Below are 21,545 nucleotides of genomic sequence, written 5' to 3' on the forward strand. Positions count from 1 at the left end.
GCCTTTATTCTCATAAAATCTTTTCAAATGAGTCATAATTTTGACTTTTTTCCGAATAAGACCATTCTCATTAGATAAATCCTTTTTTTAATTGATATTGACTTTATTCTCACGGGTTGACAAAATGTTTCCTTTAAAATTATTACTCTTGAAAAAGTCCTCCAAATATCATCAAGTTTTTTCCTCATAAAAATATGGCTATTATCTTAACATTCTGCTTTTTGAAAAAAATATGACTATTGTATGTTAATGTGTAAAAATTTAAATTTTCTTTAAAAAAAAAAAAATCTTGTAAGATTAAGCCTGCTTTTTCAACATCCTGAGCACATCACTTTGTTGCTCACTGTTGGCTTGCAGCTTGGCTTGTGAAAGCATAACAACTTTCCCCTTGCAGTGTGGTATAATTCCTCAATCCATCATTATTAGCCAAAACAAAATAAAAGAAGGTCATCTTTTCAAAGGCCAGCAGAGGATGGAAAGCATGTGACCTTTTTACACAATCAATAGCAGGCCTCGTTTGTCTTCATCCACGATGTCTCCTCTTCCTCATGCTTTGACTTTAACAGAGAAATATTTGCGCTTCTGATGAGTCCTAATTCAATCTGTTGCAACATAAATAAAGTGGCTCATCTTTAAAATTGGATGAGAGGAGATGTGTTCTATTTCAAAATAAGAGACACAGGGAAAATGCAAATCGCACCCACATCACTGCGCAATGATAAAAAAAAAATCTAATTCTTAGCAATTTAGCATTGTCCATTGTCTGCTGGTATACCTGTTTCAAATTTAGTAGCGATTGTACAAAATCTGCAGAACAAATGTGTCTTTGAAGAATTGACCCAAGACTTCCTTTGTGTGTTTGGGCAGAGCTTCTTGAGACTTTTTTTTTGTAGGTCTCTTCATGATAGATGTGCTTGGAGGGACCGCTGAAAATTGCTTCAAAGCAAAACAGCAGACTTTCTGTTCCCTTTTAGACAAAGGTTCTTATGATTTTTTTTTTGTTGGTCTACTTATTATAGACATGTCAACCAAATTTCATGTTGCTAGGTAAATGTTTTTTTTTTTCATGGCTGAGGTTTTAAAAAGCGACCAAACATAACTTTTCTCAGAGAAAATAAGATCAAATGACCCCCAAATATATACTCGTGTACTAGGTGCCCGTCAAAAAATTGGAATATCACTAAAAAGTAGATTGATTGAAGCAAAACTATTAACAAGTGAAACTTGTGTAATGCATACATTCATTCCACACAGATTGACACATTTCAAGGGTTAATTCATTTTAATTTAAATAATTTTATCTGAAAATGAATGAAAAATAAACATGTATATATATATATGTATATGTATATACACACACACAATGATTTGCAAGTCATGCCTGAGAATTATTTTTATTGTAAAAAAAAAAATCCCAAGAAATCTTCTAGTGTTTTTGAGAAAATGGACTTATTCTTGAGCATTTATTTTTCATGAGAATAGTCTTATTTTTGAGAAAGAAAAAGGTTAAAAACAATTTTAAAGGCCAATTTAGACAAAACCTTGATTTGAGACAAAATGTATGACTAGATTCTTTTGGGTGGCTCTGGAATAGTCCTATTTTTCAAGAAAGCCACCATTTTTTTTTTAATCCATACAGTAGTATAAAGGTATTATGAGAATTGAAATGTGGTCAAACATCGATGCGCCTCATGTCTCCTACAAATAAAAACACACACAGACTTCTCATTTTCTTCTTCTCCCATATTTATTCATTTATACTATACATATTTGTCTATGTTCAAGAGATATTTATATATATATATTTTATGTATAGATATTTACAATTGACAGTGTTGCCAAGTACAAGAAACAAAAATGGACGACACTTTTCCATGTTCAGTGCCGTGCAGAAAGCACATTTGATTGTAAAACAAAAACAAGAAAATCATACATAGAAAAGTGGAAAGTTCAAAACTAAACAATAAAAACCGAAAAAGCATGATGACGTTTGGGCCTCAAGCTGGTTGCCACCTTGCTTCGGTGGACTCAGGCCAACTTGTGTGAATGTCTGGAAATCTTTAGGCGGCGATGCGCGTAAGGGGTGAGGTGACTTGGGGGCGGGGGGTGTTCAAGAAAAAAAAAGGTATAAGAACAACAACAAGAACACTAGAGTACTAAACACACACACACAGTCAGCGGAGAAGAGGAGAAGTGGCCACAAGCACGTTTAGCCATGCATCAGCATTAGCAGCACATTGGTCACATTAGCTTTTTGTCGCTATCAACATGCATCGAAACGGCTTGCAAAAGGAAACAAATCAAATACAAAATGAGCATCATTTGCATAACGCCGGTCAAGTTTTCAAGTGCCTCTGTGTTGGTTTGCAACAATCCTCTCCACGAATACAGTACGACTTCTTCTTGTCTTTAAGAGTCCATTGGTCGCCCCGACCGTCCGGGTGTGGGCGTGGCACGCCGGTTCGTCCGTCAGGGGTGCACCTTGAAAGAGAGCAGCTCCTCCGAGTGCATGTTGTTGAGGGATCGCAGCTCGGGTAGCTTGAGCAGCAGTTTGGTGAAGGTGGTGGCCGCCTCGTCGCCGTGGTTCTGCATAAGGAGCTGGCGCAGGGCCCGAATCAGCTTGTCCTGCAGGGCCTCCACCGCTGTCAGGTCCTGCAGACCTGACCGATCTGCAACCGCACACGCAGGAGGGAGAGAGAGAAAAAAGAAAATTCGGTCACCTGATCAACAACCCCAATTTTTTGGACTGCCAAAATGGGGCCTCGGCTGTATAAAATACAAGTTCATGTCATGTGACTAAATTATGGCGCAAAATTCTTATAAAATTCTTTTCTGAAAAAAAATCTGAATATTTTAAGTGTTTCTTTGAAATAAATTACTTTTACTACTTAAAAAAAAAGAGTATCTCAGCCATGTTACGATTACCTGCCTGAAACGCCCCCAAAATTCTCAATAATGACATAATTCTTGAAAAATGTGTTTAAAAACAAAAAAATGAACAGATTTTTTTTTTTGTAATGTTATGGGTTTGGTTGCTTGGTTAGTACTTAACTTTAATCCTGTCATATTTACATTCAACATTCAAAAATAACATCTCCAAATAAATGTCAGGGTTATGATAATCCTATTTGACTTTCTTCTCAAAATGAAAAACATCCTTGTTGTATTTTGAGCATGTTTCGCTTTTCTTCCCTTCCCCGCCATCAACTGTTAATTTGTTTTTCATGACATTACCAGCAGAGACGAGGACGACGGCAGTGAAGAGGCTCATCTCGTCGCGGTCAAGCCTGAGCGCGGTAAGCTTCTCGCTGAAGTCGCACATGGACGCCAGCAGTTCTCCGGCGCCCAGTGCCCGCAGCGTGTCCAGGCTGTAGTGCTTGCCGCTCAGGAAGGTCACCGTGCGCTCGGCCATGTTGAAGAGCGAGGCGAAGCGCACCATCAAGACCTGACACCGCAAATGCACAGAGTGACTCGGGCTGTCGCGCGGATGTTTTTCAGGACGATGAGGTCGGGGGGCGCGGGCCTACCTCGAAGGTGCCGGCCTTGAGCAGTCCCACTTGGTCGTGCTCCAGGAGGTCTTTGAAGCCCGGGATCCTCTTGGCAAACTCCACCACCTCGCGCACAGCGGGTGTGAAGCTCATGGAGAATTCCTCCCAGATCTCCTGGCTGGGCTTGTTGGGGTCAACGTACGGGGACGTGTTCATGGGACATACCTGACAAGGAGGAAACTGGATTTAACAGCGACCCCATGCAATGTGTGTTAAAAATAAAACAAACAGAATGGGAGACTTGGATGTAACATGGTGAGAAGAGGCGGAGAAATGTGGAAGGACAAACCCTAGCATGTAAAATATAGATTTTGGGGGGGGGGGGGGGGGATTTGTGGAAATTTAGGCCCTGTGACGATAGTCCTGAATGAGAAACAGTTAAGAGTGACAGTTACAGTGAAAATATGGAATAATGAAACACGTGTCCATTGGTGTGCATGTGAAGAGCAACGTCCTCAAGATGCAATGATCTGAAATGGTGGAATACGTTGTGCAAGGACAAATTGTTGAAATTTAGAAAATGGCTCCATTCATTCCAATTATTGTGGTTGAGAAATGTGGAAGGAAAAATTCGCCGGATAAAATGTCTGCATCGGTTTGGGGATGTTATCATTAAGAATGTGCAATAGTGAATCACAAAGTAATTTGGTGAATGTGAAAAATAGTCCCCAACATGTTTCGAATGAGGGCGGCACGCCCGCCTCACGGTGCAAAGGTGCGGCGTTCGATTCCGCCTCCGGCCTTCCTGTGTGCCGAGCTTGCATGTTCTCCCCGTGCCTGCGTGGGTTTTCTGCGGGTCCTTCCACATTCCAAAAACAGGTGTGATTGTGAGCGCGGGTGGTTGTTTGTCTATGTGTGCCCTGCGATTGGCTGGTTGGAAGAGTTGAGGAGATAATTGGACCAATTAGAATGATTCTTCTGTAAAAAGCAGGAATTTGGGGAATGAGGAAAATACAACAGTTCATAAGATGCCGTGAATGAGGGGAATATTATGTATCGGGAAATGTGGAAGATGGATGTCACACGATCAAATATCTTGCTTCGTGAAAATGTGGCAAGTTTATAAACGTGACAAATCCTTCCATACACAGTCCTGACTGAGTTGAATAGTTTCCAGATCGAATGGTTTGAAGTGGCGGACAAACGTGGAAGGAAATTGTTGAAAATTGGCATAACGATCATAATAAAAACTATACATTCAATAGTGCTGCTGCTGAATAACAATGAAGAGCGGTCAGTGGACTCACCAGGTGAGCTCTGCCGTTGGCGTAGGCCCGCTGCTGCTGCGGTTGCTGCTGCTGTTGCTGCTGCTGCAGTGTGTCCATGGGACAGGCGGGGGCGCCGCCGAGCTGCTGCTGCTGCGGTGGCGTGTGATGGTTAAAGTGCGCGTACATGTGCGGAACGTCCCGGTATCCCGGCATGGCCACGTCATTGTCGTTGCCGTTGTTGTTCCAGCAGTTCCAGCTCTGCTGCGTCGTCTCCCCGCGGACGTCGCCGCTGCTTTCCGCAGACGACTGCGACGTCGTCATCTCCGTTTGTCGGACGACGGCGACGTCGTCCTCCCCGCTGTCGGAGCCGCAGGACGAGGACGAGCTGGAGTTGGTGTCCATGGAGACCACCGACTCGGCGTCCTGCAGGGTGCACTGCGGAGACGAGGGGTTGGAGCAGGACGGCGACTCCGAGGAAGACGACGATGACAACGAAGAGGACGACGACGAAGAGGAGGAGGAGGAGGATGATGACGATGGCGAGGATCTGGCGTCATTGGGCAACGGTGGGCTCTGGTGGCCGTGCAGCATACTGTGCAGCTGGCTGTTGTTGCTCATCATGTTATTCATGGCGTTCTGCATCTCCAGAAGCATTCGCTGCTTCTCGCGCTTGGGGATGCGGCCGAATCGCACAGCTGAGGATGCACAGTGATGATGACATCAGCGTCAAATTCGAGACTGTCACAGGGGTGGCAAACTCATTATGTCACGGGCCACATGCGCCGATGATTTTGCAATAGTCTTTTCATTTCTTTCCAGACCTGAAAATGTTCTTTTCTTTTTCAGAAAACTTTGCTCATGCTTTTCCACATCACTGATATTTCCATGAAAGGGAAAATTGGTTGTTATCTTCTCTCTTTGGCATGGTTATGCACCTTAAACATAGACTTTAATTAATTCAAGATGGTATGTAAAAAACAGTGTCTGAAAATATTTATTTTCCATTTCATTAATTTCTTCTTGTGTTAAATTATTTCCCCCAGGGAACATTTTTCATGTTTGACTCCATCTAGTGGCCAAGATATGCTACTACAGTGTTCTCCCACCCTTTCGCTGACCACTTTTAGGAACCGCTATCCATTTTCTGAACGTTTGTCCGTGATTATTCACTGACAAACTCACCTATTGACTTGACAGATTTTTCTTTGGGGGGTAACAGTGAGTAGCAATGGCGACTACTAACCATCTCTGGACATGCCAACGGCCAAGCACTTCTTGAAGCGACACTGCTGGCATCGGTTCCTGTTGATCCTCATGATGGTGCAGTTCTCCATCTTGAGACACTTCTTATACTGAATGTTCTGCTGGATGCTCCTGCGGAAGAACCCCTGCGCAAGCACACCACCACCCAAAGTCACTTTAGGCATCAATATTTTCATGGGAGCATTTCTTTATTTGCTTGATTCAAAGGGTGTTTTTTCTTTGATCTGGATAATTTGGCTCAGAATTATTTTGAGATGTTTCAAAGAGGCTTTTATTCTTTTTTTTTTATCTGGCTGTGAATTCTGTGACCAAATTTCTTTTCGACATGTTGAAGGATGACTTTTTTTTTTTCCATTTGGCATAATTTTAATTGACAGTGTTGAGTGATGTTTTTGTTTTTTGTTTTTTGCAAGGGTTACATTTGAATTTTGACTAATTCTTTGTATGATATCCAAGATAATGTATTGATTTTTTTCTTTGTTGACAACTATGGCACAAATTTGTACTCATGACTTTTTAATGATGCGATTCAAGATTTTTTTTTTGGCACAAAAGTATTTAAGAACTTTTTAATGACATGATTAAGAGATGCCCCTTTTTTTATCCAACTGTGCATTTGGACATTAATACATGGTTCAAATCAGATTTTATTAAATCGGTGTTCAATATTGGTGTCTTATTTATTTATTTGTGAGTCTCACCTTGCATCCTTCGCACGCATGGACACCGTAATGGAAGCCTGAGGCGACATCTCCGCACACTTTGCACAGCAGCACCATGCCGTTGATTTCTGGAACGCAAACAAGACATTATTATAAAGCCACGTGACATTATGAATGACTACATTTCACACGAGTCCACGTACTAGTAATACTGCTCTTGGCGGAGGTGGATGAGCGTCCCGCCTTCTCCACTCCGTTTCCCCCTCTGGGTCCGCTCTTGTTGGGTGGCGCTATATCCACCACCATGCCCACCGCCCTGCTGGGTAGCGAGGGGCGAGGAGGGGTGGGCGATGTGGAGAGGAAGCCGCCTCCCACGCCGCCGCTGGGGCTGGTGCTCATGCAGGACTCCGGGCTGGAGGCAGCGCCCGATGAGATGTAGGCGATGACACCGCCTGAGGAGAGGACACGGGGAGATGTCAAACAAATGGACCATGTCGGATCATATAGATGACGGGTGTTGGTGACTGGGTATTTCAATTAAGGGCAATTCTTTTAAGGGGGATTTGTTTGTGGCAGGATGATTAAGTTATGATTTTTGTATTCTTGAAGATTTTTAAATTAATTTTGTCATCAATTTTTATGATGTGTAGGGCTCTTTTAAAAATACTACACACTTCAGAAGGCTATATTATGATTTATTTTAAGCTGGGTGGTTAATTTTGGGGTAACCAGTTTTTATATGGCTCTGAACTTTAGAATCATAATTTTATGACACAATCAAATGCCTTTCTTGGTTGGCGCTCAATTTCAACCTCATATTTCTGACTTTCTACCGCGGTTGAAAAATTATTGTTTCTATTAAAACCTGCAACAGGTTGCTGATGTTAAGTCAAACATAGCTGCTAATCTCATTTTTCACCATGACCAGGCATCCGTTGTAATCCATTCATTAACTTGTCTTGCCCATACCTTTTAAATTTAAAGGGTTGGATGACTGAATGGGTTGGGTTTTACAATGTTCGTGTGTGTGTGTGTGTGCGTGTGTGTGTGTGTGTGTGTGTGTGTGTGTGTGTGTGTGTGTGTATGCGCGCAGGCGACCTGCTTTATCACCTCCAGCCTGCTGGTTGGATAACAAGTGTTACGTAAGAGGCCATGTGCATGTAAGCATGTGAATACATTGGCTGGGAGCTGACTGTACTCTCAGACCAGGTCACCAAAGCAGTGGAGCAAGACAAAATGCTTGAGATGTCAAATAACACACGCGCACCCCCACCCCCACAACGAGTTTGGCAACTGATAACACCCAAAAAGTTCTTCCTGGACATGGTTGAGAGATGCCCTTTTAATTTTTGAACGTTCACATTTTTTGCGATGACGGGGCTTAAGAATTGCTTGTAACATTCCCAGTTACAAGATGATTCAAAGAACAGTTTTAACAACCTTTTGTGAGGTGTATATATATATTTTTTTTGGTGTACATTTTGACATAAAATTGAGATATTATTCGATAACGTTTATTCAAAGTTTGTAAATGACCGTTTATGACAAAGTACTTTATTCTTTTTCTGGATTTTCGTTGAGAATTCCATGAATGAATGAAAAGAAATCCCTTTAAAAAACACTCAGGAGCCATTTTAGAATGCGCAGAGAATGCACATTTAAGCTTTCAAATGGCAAACGTTCGTAAGCATGGAGAATTTGATGGGCTTCATATCAAGTGCTAATGAGCGTTTTTTCATTCTTGTTGGCGTCCACGTAAGTGATTACCTAACGTGCACCGTGACTGCTGTGTTTCTGGTCCCACGCACACGTGTCGCGCGAGTCCCGGCCGTGGGTTGCCGCCAAGCCGCCGAGAATGTGGGTCATCCGGACTCACGTGTACCTCACACTGATGTCCACTGCTGGATTATGCAATGCGCCGCGTCATCGGCTCGCCGGCAGCCAATGAGAGAGCGGCCTGGCCGGTACAAGTGTACACTATGACACGCCCACCGACTAATCAGCAGCCAATCACAGATCGCTTAGAGAAAAGCGTGTACACAGAGGCACATGGCTAGGCTGCCGTGTCCATGTGAGCACGTCCGAGGAAGTGGAACACGGTTGTTGTGTCAAGTGGAAAGTGAATGAAACAACAGACTCTAACCCACATTTAGACACTAAAACGCGGCTACACTCGACTTTTTCCTCAACGTGCAATCTGCGACTAAACACGTTAAGGATTTTAAAGCCCTCTTTTAGACGTCATGGCTTTAAAAAGACATTTTAGACCGAAGGAAATGGATTGTTGTGTCTGTGAGTGAATGAATCGAGCGTGTACTGGCACTCTTAACCCACATTTAAACACCAAAACACGGATATAGTTCACTTTTGCCACCGTTTAACCCCCAGTGGAAAACCTGCAAACAATTTAAACCTCTCTTTCAAATATCAAGGCTTTTAAAAACAGTTCTTTTTCGGTCGAAGAAGTGGAACAGGGTTCTTGTGTCAGTCGTCACGCCAATACGATTATAAACTCGACTTTTATCAGTATGCAACGATGAGGAACACCGATGAAACATTTTCACCTTTTTTTTGAACGCCACGGCTTTAAGACACATTTTTTTAGCTTCGAGCTGTGCAGACAGCAGCAATTACCCCCTCGTAATGTACGACAAAACGCACATATTTAGGACTTAAAGTGATCAAGGTGGAACTTAAAAGGGCAACTGGTGAACAATTTACTCGCACTTTTCAACATTTACATGACATTTTACAGTCAATGTGTCGGCTACTTACCGGGTTTAGCTGGTCCGACGTCTTCGGGCATGTCAGCGAGGAAAAAAGCGAAAAATCAACTCAAAAATAAAGTTGAGGCGAAACTGGTGACCGAAACGGAGGGAAGAAATGACCGGGACACGATTGCGCTTCAGCGGGTCATGTATGTTCCCCAGGTCCGCTCCAGTGACTCACGGCTTGTGTATGTGAGGTAGGGAGAGCTTGAGGGAGGATTGGAAAAAATGAGAGCAAGAGGAGGGACACAGAGACAGGAACTCCCCCCTCCACCTTCTCCTCCGGCTTGCTGTGAGACAAGAACTGAATGTTCCACCGCCGCCGTTCGCCGCTCATGCGCTGACCCCCTCCGCCCATGTGACCAAGCTCCAGCCTCTCTTCCCCAGCCACGCCTTGCCGGCCGGCCCTGCTGCGACCACTTTAACCCAGTGACACACTTTCAGGGCACCGGGCGTGGGCGGAGCTTGGTCGACGTAAGTGACGTAACGTAATCGAAGCAGCGGTCACGTTGCAGCCGGAAAGTGCTGCGTGACGCGGCCTGAGACCGGGCATGCGCAAACGTTCGTGCTCGTGTCAGCAGCAGTCGCCTCACCCAACCTCTTTTTTTAATGCTCATAATTTGTACATGTATAAACATGATCTGACCCTAAATGGTAAACAAAAAACGCAATAGAAAGAAGTATCTGATTGGAAATCTTGTGTTTGAGCCAAAATGAAGTAGTACAACGTTCCTTTTTTAACCAAACCAAAGTGGTGGAACACACGTTGGAAGGTTTCAATGTTATTTCACTGTGCTACATCATAATAAAATGTCATCTTCTGCTTGGAAATTAAGATGAGTCATTTGTAGAAAGATGCACACACAATGGATATAAAAAGTTGACACACCCCTGCTCAGATGCCAGGTTTTGTGATTTAAACAATAATTCAACATTTCAAATCTTTTTCCACCATCAAAATGAATTATAATCGGTCAAACTTAATTAAAAAAACTTTACGAAGGGAAGAAAAAACAAATAACTACAATAATGTAGCTGCACAAGTGTGCACACCCTCTTGGGTGTGGCTGTGTTTAGAAACTACCTGTCCATTCACAACTGCTATTATTTAAAGTGGCAGGTGTGCACTGACTCACTGACTTCGGAAAACTTTTTTTTAAATGGGAAAGTATTTTTAAATTTTTAACAAGTGAAAAGCATATATATATATATATATATATATATATATATATGAAACCAATTACAATAAAGTTGTATTCAATTCAATAAGAATCCTTTTTGTTGGTTTAAGTTTGGAGTTACAACAAAAAGAAGGAGCAGATTTGAAAAGCACACATCGTTAAAAAATAGTTTGATTTAGAAATGTGTGCCCCTGTGGGCTTGTGTGCGCGTGCGTGCACATGCATGTGTGTGCATGTCGGGGGGTTATAACAATTGAACCACCTGCAACAACAGGTAAAACTGTCCAGAACTGGCCCTGATAGCAAACCATTTGTTTACATTTAATATTCATATTTTGAACAAACAAGCGTATGAGACAGGAAGCTAAGACACCCAAATGTTCCAGGTCTGGAATGTGTCCTTGCTTAGTGTTTTGTACATAAAAAAAAAAACAAAAAAAAAAACTGGTGCACACACACTCACGCACACATCCACACAAAACTATATTTAAACACAACAGTGGCAGCCAACAACGGACTAAATGAGGCATTTTTTCCCCCATGGAGGTTTCCAATGAACGTTTCCTGCATGCGCCGGGAACACTGTGTGCGCACAACAGCTCAGACACGCAGTGTTTGCACGTGACACCAGTGCTGCGGGGGAAATGCACTCACACTGGGACATACCATATATACTCCAAAGGCTCATGTATTCACATGCTGATAATCTGCACTACACAGAGACCATATATGAGTTACAGTACATCCCTCCCACATGTTTGAAACACATTGAAAACGGCATGAATTTATTCACTTATTACCTTTACACCTCATTTCAATCTCTCGAAGTCAAGAAATGGGATACCTATACTATCATATAACATCACTAAGGGAACAAAAAATGTAAGACTCTCACTCGCACATCACTCCAAACAAGAAGCTTACTGTAAGCCTGGCACATAAAACAAAAGTATATTTCCAATTACTACTTTAAGGTTGGGTCTCTTGAAAGGTGCTATAAAGAAATTTCCAGGTATTAATCATTCAAGTAGGTGTTGTGTGATAAGATGGGATAGAGCATTAACCTGCACAATAACAATAAACAGTTCCCGCTGACACTGTCAATTTACGCTAGCACGTGGAAAGTTTTTAGCTGCTGCGAGGACTAATAAGATATCAAAAGTGCACGTGCGTGTACTTAACCTCGTGTATGACTCTTTCTATATTCACTTGACAATTGAAAATAAAACAAAACAGTGACTTGTTTTTTTACACCAACACACACATATAAATGATGAATCAGTTTTAGGCTCGGATCAAAAATCTCAAACTGAAAAATGGGCCACAGGACTTTGTTTGATTTTACAGTTAACCTGTAAATGAACATGTTTGCAATTTTATTCATGGCAAGTAAAGCAAACAAACTTCTAAACTGCCACAAAACAACCAGTCAATCGAGACATACTGTAAAGGCACAGTTCCTGGGCTATTATTACATAATGCTTGAAAGGGGGAAAAAAAAAGTAACTAAGTTACGGTGATTAAAGGGCATTGTCTGCTCACCCAAGTCTACTCCACGCACGTGTGTTGCTGCGTGCGGATATGAATGAGTTGAAACCAAGGCACGCGGATGAAAACTGCAGTGATGAAAATTGTCACTTCTTCCTCAAATCTGCAGGCTCCCACTGGTAATACGCGAAGGAAGCACTGCACAAGTGCATTTCAGTTGTATTTCACTTTTATAGAAAACTGTCATTCAATCTTTTAGAACTGTTTGTTTTCAGACTTGGACATACTATTTTATTCATCCATCCATTTTCCGATTCGCTTCATACTGACAAGGGTCGCGGGGGGATTCTGGACCCTATCCCAGCTGTCTTCGGGCAGTAGGCGGGGGACACCCTGAACCGGTTGCCAGCCAATCGCAGGGCACACAGAGACAAACAACCATCTGCGCTCATACTCAAACCTAGGAACAATTTAGAGTGTTCAACCAGCCTGCCATGCATGTTTTTGGAATGTGGGAGGAAATCGGAGTACCCGGAGAAAACCAACGCAGGCACGGGGAGAACATGCAAACTCCACACAGGAAGGCCGGAGCACGGCTGATCGTGATCCTGGTTCTGACTGTGGCGGCGAACAATCTAACGTGGTATGACTGATGCATGTAAGCAAACTTCTGTAACCCGACCAATTAAATATTGAAACCAAGCTAGTTTTGCATTTTTGATCCTAAAAATGAAGTATGAAAATATGGCAATTTTGCCACTTTATTTAGCTTTACTATATCCGCTTGAAAATGGAAATCGCCAATAATATACGGATCAGAAGCAGGATGAGTGGAATAATACTTTTTAAAAATGACACAGACACCACTTCCTTTCTGTTGTGTTCTTTTATTTCCATATTTGCGCAGATAACTTAATCAGGAAGCAAAAAAATATACCAGACAATAAAGTACTAAAAATCTGAGATAAAAACCAACCCCCCCAACACAGACGACCAGGAGCCCCCACCACTCCTTGGACTTCCTCCTCCTCTCCTCCTAAACCCACTGCCGCCACCTGCAGGTTCAAGTGGCGTATCGCTTGGTCCACTGTTTGGCTGTTCGATCATGTTCGGCTCTGTTAGTTGTGTACTGGGTGGCGATGCTTCCCACCAGAGGGTCGGCTGCAGGCAAAGTTGACTTCATTAGACTGATTTGCTTTTATGGTTATTCATCAGACTTAACTAAAACTCAACTTTTTGTTACAATTGCGCAATATCTGTCTAGTGTATGTGGGTCGAATGTGCTAGCAATCTGACAAAATCCCGAAGTCAAGTTCATCTTTGAAGGACCTCTGAAAATGGTGGGAAAGGATCTCTCGAATGACAAATCAAAATGGCCGACTGAATTATGGGTCATGTTCCCAAGTCAGATGACTCGTTTCAAACTATTGGAAGGATCCCTGGAAGTGTGCAAATTGCCGTAAAACGGTTGATTCCCATGTCTCTTCAGGCATAAATTCTTGAGCCTTTTTTGTGGGTCAACACATGCCTACCAAATTCCTGTTGCTACGCCAAACCAAGCTTCCAGGGCTTTCTAAAAACAGTGACGATGGTAGGTCCCCGTGTGTGTGTGTGTGTGTGTGTGTGTGTGTGTGTGTGTGTGTGTGTGTGTGTGTCAACTTGGTCACATCGTAATAGAAATTTTAAACAGTAGGCATGTCTTACCTGGGTTACAGTCTGTGAGCAGGGAGCAGATGGACAGCAGCACCTTGGAGATGGTGAGGGCGGGGCTCCAATTATCCTTCAGGATGTCCAAACAGATCACGCCTTGACTGTTAATGTTGCAGTGGTAGATCCGAGTGCGGAACGTCACCTAAACAAACAAATACGCATGGCCAAGCAACACTTCAATACAATGCCAAAAATGTGCACTTTTTATTGTCATGTAAATTCGTTTACCTAAAAGCACAATTGCCTATTTCATTATTAACTTGCCTTCACAAAATCAATTAACAAAGCCCACATACAATTTTTTTTTAACGTCCATGTAGATTCTCAGCCATCCAGATCAAGGTACAATTAATGTTGTTTTTTTTAAAGGCTAAAACTGAATTAGACGATGATATTATTAGGCTAATATTAGGTGGTCACCAACTTTTTTGAAGCTGACAAATACGACTTGGATACTAATTAATGCAAAGCGCTACCACTTTGATAGACACTTTTGAAATCACACATTTGTTCAAATTACCTCAAATGGTGTAATATTAGATGCGATTGCTAAAAGTCAAGATACACCTATGACGACATGATCATGTGAAATGATTTCTCCCGATATTTAAGGAAGAGATCAATATGGAACACTTGATTTCAATAAATCTCTGCTCGTGTTTACATTTTAAAATGATCACTTCTAGACCATTCCTAGAAAATCAATGCCCCATTCCCGGTGAGCTACTTTTAGAACAGGCACGCGGGCTTCTCATATGGTCCTTAGGGGGGAACTTTGGCTGGTGACACGTGAACTAACGAAATATTAATAATATGCCTGTACTAAACATGATGCAGTCAAAGCTGCTGTTGATGTTGTGATTGAGGGCAGCCCATTCAAAAGTGTGCACTTTTACGTGGTGCTTAGACGCCCTCTGGAGGCCGCTATGTGCTCTGTGCACTCACTGTTCAGCCCCGTGTGTGTGTGTGTGTGTGTGTGTGTGTGTGTGTGTGTGTGTGTGTGTGTGTGTGTGTGTGTGTGTGTGTGTGTGTGTGTGTGTGTGTGTGCGTGCGTTTTACCAACAGTTATGGGAGTCAAGACACATATCATTCCCAAAGGGGCTGGACAAATATCACAAATTACAAAACATCACATCACCTTTGTTTGCTGAATTGATTCATTCTGTGACCAAGCTTGCAACTCAATTTACTTGCATATCCAATCAGTTTTCTTTGTTGTTATGAATAGAAACACCATTAATCCATTTTAGCCCCTCTCAAAAACACGACCACGTGTGCCTACTGGAATGGAGACGGTCTCCACAATTTATACACGAGACCTCGGTTGGTGCCGCTGTTCCTGTTAGCAACAGAGTTTAAATCTGCTCAGCATGTCATGTCTACTTGTAAACAATAGCGTAACACTGACTGCTTGTTTACTTTTTTTCCTCCTCCTGATGGGGGAGCTGAGGTATCTATTTGAGGGAGGTGTTTAAGTGGATGACGCACCGGGCTGCTAATCACATTAGCATTGGGCTAAATCTGGTGTATTCACAGCAAAGCTTTGCTTGCTCATTAATATGTCATGTCACATTCAAATTCATTCGGGGATACGTTCTGGACACGCAGGTGAAAATGGAAGAAAAAGACCATCCAAAAAATATATTTAGGAAAAGCTGTATCCCTCCCACAGACTGTACACATTTAAACATTAAAAACCACTAAACAATAAAACATTAAAAAGGTTTTGTTTAGTTGGAGATCTGCTCATTACACTGCATCTCCAAGTACACTTCAGCAGAGCTCAACATGCTGTGCCACAACAATTCTAGGACTTGCCTGTATTTCGAAGAAAAAAAAAAATCTTCAAAACTGGTCACCATCGTCGGGGCGCAAACAACCAACTTTGATAGAGTGTTGCAGCACTGTAGAGACGTATCAGACTGCGTCTGACTGCTTTTATATTGAGTATTTCATCCCTGGGGCTCAGTGAAATTAAGTGTTATTTGAAAATAGCGACTTGTGCTGTATGTTTTATTCATAGCGCTTCTGAGGTTTTGTAGGTATATGTGAAAAGTGCCTTTTTGTAGTGTCAAGATGCTTGTACGAGGTATTCTGTGAGCGTCTTTATCAATGGCCTATTTTTGTAGTTCACCACATAAGGACTTTTTTTCTTGTCCTTCAGTCGTACTAATTAGGCAGCAGGATTAAGAATAAATGATTGCAACCAAGGTGAATGAGTCCCATTGGAACCCTTAATAGTGTCTCAATCATTCACACGTGTAAAGCTGGCTGGATGTTTAATGCGAACACACCTCACTCACCATATGACGATAACATTTTTCTACTTAAATATGCAATGTTTAAATTATTTTTGCTGTATGTGCCAGTGTTGCAGTAAACCTCCACTTGGAGTGAAACAGATTGAGGCAAACACACTGCGAGTCTTCTTTTCACTTGCACAAAGCGATGTCATTCGACAAGTCTCCCAAAAAGAGATGGAGGGGCGCCAAGCAACACGGGGATGCCTTGACTTGGAGTGTAATTTATTGTGTGAGCAAGCTTAATTTAAGACACCCATATCTCATGATCATCTGATCATCCTGAAATCATATCGTCATTAAATCTCGAGAAAAGTGTTATAAGATCCTATTAAACTCTAAAATATGTCAGGTCACTCGGAAGTCGAGATGCCACGTTAAAGAGAGTTCACAACATCAAAGTATAATTGCATTTCAAGCATGTCGGAAATTAAAAAAAATGTTTTGGGTCCCAATATGGTGGGTTTTCACCGAATGGGTCCGGAACGCATCCTCCGCCATAGACAGCGCCTCGCTGCAGATAATGTACCTTGGGTGGCTTGAAAGGGTAGTCGGGCGTGAAGGCAATGTCCAGGAAGAAGACGCCCCCCTCATACACGGAGCCTGGCGGTCCCAAGATGGTGGACCTCCACTCATAGATGTTGTCTCCTTTGGGGCCGGCGCTGCGCGCACACACAAAACAATCAGGTGAGACAAGTGAGAGTGTCGCATGAAACCGCATCCTGACAACACTCGGGGTGAAAACATCCGCCAAGCAGGCAAATGCAACAGCAACAATACCACAGTCACATCACTACATGTTTTACTGACAAAAAAAAAAAAGAAAAAAAGACAGACCTTGCTAAATGTGAGACAATTTGGGGCTATATTAATTAGTTTAAAGAAATACAGTGCCAAAACCTGCTACTTTTTAATTAGGGTGGACATATATATACTCCAATTACCAATTTTGAATACATTGTTATATTTGGGTTTATTAGTTAAAATAATGACTGGATTTGGGAAAAGTTTACTGGGTCAATAAAAAAAGATTTTTTTAAAGAATTGTAGATCGATACTTTTTAATAATAACGTTGGATACATCATCAGACGCCTTCAGGACTGTTACATTAACTCAGTAAAAAATTCCGGGCGGAAATTGGCTAGTGTTTGATTAAAATGAAAATGTTATCATAAAACTTTACTTTCAGAAGTCGCAGTGACTTATTAATAATGACGATGTATTTGCCAAATATGAATGAATGTTCATGGTGTTCAACTGTTTTGTGTCATGAATTAGTTCAAGCAGAAAACCACATTCGGGCAATGTTGATAGGTATTGAAGAATACATTTTTTTTGTCTAACGTGAAGAGTAACAAAATGTTTCATACTTTAAACTTAAAATTACCAAATGATTTTTGGCCCAGAGAGTGTACTCAGAGACCCCTACCAGCATGCTTGAGACCTTCAAGATCAAGTGTAAAGGCATCAAAGAGCTGCCTGTCACTGACCTGCAGTTTGGTGGCGGGTCCAGTGTGATGTCAGCCAGCTCTTTCTGAATCCTACACAAAGACATTCACGTAAAATAAATCAATTACAAAAAAAAGCATTACTAGCAAGCACAAACAGATTTCATAGTCTGGAAATGGAAATGAGCTTCAGTGGCTAAATGCTATGCTTGGTTCAAATTTTACTTCAAGGTGACTTCAGTTTCAAATTCCTCAAACTCAGTTGTGGCGATACAGAATTTTGACAGAGGTTATCTGCTCAGGCGCAACATGTAGTGCCTAGTTATGTCTAAACCCCCAAAAATGTGTCTTCCATTCGGATAGACCACTGACGTGCACTCATTGTTGCCCATGAGTGCCCTCTCTTCAAGGTGAAAAGCCACAAGGAGGTTGGGGTGAAGTGACTGAAGTCTCCCCTTACGCTTTGATGTAGCCACTATAAAGCGCCTTGCCTAATTTCCTTTTAGTCAGAGAATGGCTTGAGAATCTTTAATGTGCCCTGTTGTCAGCCACAAGCGCATGTACATGGCCGAGAGAAGCCGGAAAAGAGAGATGGTTATAAATCCCGACAGGACAGCAGTGTATGGCCAAGGGATTGGTGCTTGCGTATCACTTTTCTGAACACCTCATTGTCTCAGCGTGGACAAGTCCTTTGATAACCAGAGCCCTGTACCCATTGAAGGCTTTAAGTCGATATATTTTTGCAGATCAAACATGCATTTATGTGCAGTGAGACGAAAGATTTGATTGACTGTTGACAGGGGTGTGGTTTCAACGCATTCAACGGACACATCCACAGCGTTCCAGCTTGATGTTTTATGATTTTTAAAGCCTGTGCTTGGAGGTTTTTCTGAACCAATTACAGTTTGCAGGGTCAACATTTGTCTGTGGGGTGTCACGTTTAGAAAATATTTATTTTCACTTTACAGGGACTTTAAAAATGAACATATTGACATGAAATAATAGTGATGATGTGACCTCTTGGCACTGGTGGAAAGCAGCTTGGAGGTCTTGCTCATGCTGGCTTTGCTCTCACGCTTCTTCTTGCAAGATGTGTCCTTCTGTCTGCTCTGGCTGGACGACGGCGGCGATGACGAAGAGCTGGTGCTGGCACGAGAATCCTCATCCGACATTCCGGTTTGGATTGGAGAAGAACCCGGACCTGGACAACACAAATCACCTGTGTTAAAATATTTTTTTGGGAATGAAATGCATCATAAATACATAATATTGTTTAATACTATGCATTTTCCAGTGCACAGTACATGTGCACTGTGATATCTTCTATTTATAGTAGGCACTTCAGGAGCAGCATTCAGAATCAAGTTCCTCAATTGTTATCTGGGGTCATCATTTGTGAGGGATTTGTTTTTTTTAATTTTTTTAATTGTCGTGATGACAATGGTCAACAAACAGTAAAGAAAATGTCTGATTCTTGATATGAACATTCCTCAAACGATTTAATTCTGTCAATATTGATCTAGTCATAATTTCTGATGGAATTATTTTGAAAATAGTTGTGGAGGAAAGAAAATGTCCATGAAGAATGGACGAGCAGCTCAATTTATTTATTGGTTAACATTTCCTTGGTGATAACTGCGCAGAGGGAATCGTAATTTATTTATTTATTATTGTAGCGTCGTGAGTGCTCAACACTTTGGAAAGAAAAAAACGTCAGACTTTCTTGGATTAACGGTCCTCAAAGGATTTCTTTGGTCACAGCTTCACGCAATTGCCATTTGAGATCACAAAATTGATTTCTTTTGCTCAAATTCTGTGAAGGAATTGCAATTTCCATATTTATTTTGACTGCAGCGGTGGTCAGTCTCAACAGATTCTAAAGAGAATGTCCGACTTCTTCGGCATGAACAGTGCTCAACTGATATTTTTGAGGGAACTGCAATTTCTGTTATTTTAACATACATGCTACATAGCGATGCACTGTCGAGTGCAGTCTTGTCCAATCGGTCTCCATTGGGTCGGCACTCAATGTTATTTTTTGGGGTGCTGTAGGTGTTAGCATGCGGCTCTTTTAAGTGCAATTACATCACTAACCTCGCAGGCACGATGAACAGGCCCAACAAGTGTATTTGTTATCCTCACTTCTTTGTCAAAATGCAAATAATATCGACTGTTGTGATAGTTGAATTAGCTTGATGGCGATAGAGGAGTCAAGACTTTTTTTTCAACGTTAGCATCACCGTTAGCCTTCGTGCTAACAGTGCTTCCATTTCATTTCACACAATTTCTTTTGGTGTTAAGACGCTGCCGGTTATTAAACTGGATTCCCAGTGCGTGGTGCGTAGGATATATGTTGTCGGAATGAAGCAAAAACAAACAAAAAAGTGTGTCATAAAAACCGCTGTCGGGGCAACAGCTATTCATCAGGCCCGACTAAGGCCATGACTACTTCCTGGAACGGCGTGGCTGCGACGGACCTTTAAACTAGGACCTAACTTACGCGTTAAACACGTTTGAAGGTATCCAAAAGCACGAGTGGATAAGTTTAAAAGAAAAAGGAACGTTTCGAGACAAACCATACAGTCTAAAGCGTTAGAGACACGACTCTATGTCAGCTCATAGCCGCGGCCGTTTTTCCACTACAGTCTATTATGTTTTGTCTCGGTTTTTTTTTTTTTTAACACTGCTCGGCGGTCACAACAATTAGTCAACAACAATGGAGGCGTAGTAGTCCATCAAGCTTTTAAAGTCATCAGGCAAATGTTGCGTTAGCTGCTTCGCCATGCCGGGCTCGATCACCCGGATCCGCACTCACCCAGTCTCTTTTGTGTCTGGACCTCCGCCGGCTGGCTGGCTGGCTGCTGCCTTGTCGCCCTCTGCGGAACGGAAGTAGCTCTCCTCGGCCGCAGTGGGCTGGACTGCGCCGGTGCCTGCTGGTGGAGGTGATGTGGAGATGAGGAAACGCCGCAACCGCAACGTCAACGTCTTTCTCGACGCCTTCCCCACTCGCTCTCTCACACGCGGAACCGCGCGTGCACACACACAGCCACACAAAAAAAGTCAAGCGGAGTCGCGAGAAGTGCCTTTGATGGATATCCGACAGTAAACGTTTTTTTCAACACCCAAGATTTTTTAAAATGTGCTGGATAAACAATGACGTCATGGCGTCACAACAGCACCAGGGATTGCTGAGATTTGCTCAAGCGGATTTCAAAATCGGCAACTTGTATAAACTATCAGTTTTTTTATTGCAAAGTATGGAATGCACAACAGACTATTTCGGTCGTGAGATTCTAGAGGATTTTTCAAATGGTGTCTTTAGAGCGACATTTCTTTGGTCCTGAGGGGACTGCAATTTCAATTTATTCGGTCAAATTTTCTGTTTTTAAGGTTGTATTGTGAATGATTAACAAGATTGTATAGAACAATACATATGACGTCTCTGGGATGAACACTCACACAATTAATTGATTCGCGTGACATTTCATTGTGTCCAATGGACAATGATTTCTGAGGGAACAACAATTTCTTTTTTTTTGTACATGTACTTAACTGATTGGGGGAAGAATTGAAATCTTCAATTTATCCCTTTGGAAATTATGACCAAAGACATTTCGACAAAGGAATCGTACTTTCTTTTTTCCCCCCCAAATGTTATTGTTTTTGGTTTGAAGTTTTCAAAATGAAGAATTCGTAAAATGTTTTATTTAAAAATTACGCAATTGATTTCAACGTTATTAAAATGATATGCAACTTTAAACGTATGTAGCAGTAAATCATTAAAATAACTTGCACGGAATGGCTTTAGTTGGTGTTTGTATAGTTATGTGAAGCATGACAACATTGTTAACCGGACTAGAGTTGTTGACTCACGAGCACACACTTACCACGTAACCTGCAGCTATGTTTCTGGAGGGGAGGTTTTCGTTTTGGATGGGACGCTTTTTGCTATTTGAGGACCTCTAGCG

At 42.0% G+C, this 21,545-nt stretch overlaps 2 protein-coding genes across 3 annotated transcripts; both read right to left on the reverse strand.

Annotated features, from left to right (window-relative positions):
• Window positions 1–1,777: 1,777 nt before the first annotated feature.
• On the reverse strand, window positions 1,778–9,798 carry nr1d2a (nuclear receptor subfamily 1, group D, member 2a). Its single transcript, XM_019878654.1, has 8 exons — window positions 9,457–9,798; window positions 6,885–7,133; window positions 6,721–6,809; window positions 6,000–6,144; window positions 4,796–5,451; window positions 3,528–3,713; window positions 3,235–3,445; window positions 1,778–2,669 (listed from the first exon to the last, which is right to left on the reverse strand). Exons 1-8 carry the CDS (start codon window positions 9,485–9,487, stop codon window positions 2,470–2,472), a joined length of 1,767 nt encoding a protein of 588 aa, XP_019734213.1. The 5' UTR covers window positions 9,488–9,798; the 3' UTR covers window positions 1,778–2,469.
• Window positions 9,799–12,985: 3,187 nt separating this feature from the next.
• LOC109521073 (ubiquitin-conjugating enzyme E2 E1) lies at window positions 12,986–20,595 on the reverse strand. Of its 2 annotated transcripts, none has more exons than XM_019878705.1 (6): window positions 20,393–20,589; window positions 18,595–18,778; window positions 17,620–17,670; window positions 16,658–16,790; window positions 13,823–13,970; window positions 12,986–13,279 (listed from the first exon to the last, which is right to left on the reverse strand). In XM_019878705.1, the coding sequence occupies exons 2-6, from the start codon at window positions 18,747–18,749 to the stop codon at window positions 13,182–13,184; spliced, it is 585 nt and encodes a 194-aa protein (XP_019734264.1). In that variant the 5' UTR covers window positions 18,750–18,778; window positions 20,393–20,589; the 3' UTR covers window positions 12,986–13,181. The 2 variants fall into 2 exon arrangements, with proteins under 2 accessions (XP_019734264.1, XP_019734265.1); XM_019878706.1 differs by lacking the exon at window positions 12,986–13,279 and adding an exon at window positions 13,470–13,736 and having other exon boundaries at window positions 13,775–13,970; window positions 20,393–20,595.
• Window positions 20,596–21,545: the final 950 nt, after the last annotated feature.

This window comes from Hippocampus comes, unplaced genomic scaffold (genome assembly GCF_001891065.2).
Source record: "Hippocampus comes isolate QL1 unplaced genomic scaffold, H_comes_QL1_v1.1 scaffold315, whole genome shotgun sequence".
Lineage (NCBI taxonomy): Eukaryota > Metazoa > Chordata > Actinopteri > Syngnathiformes > Syngnathidae > Hippocampus > Hippocampus comes.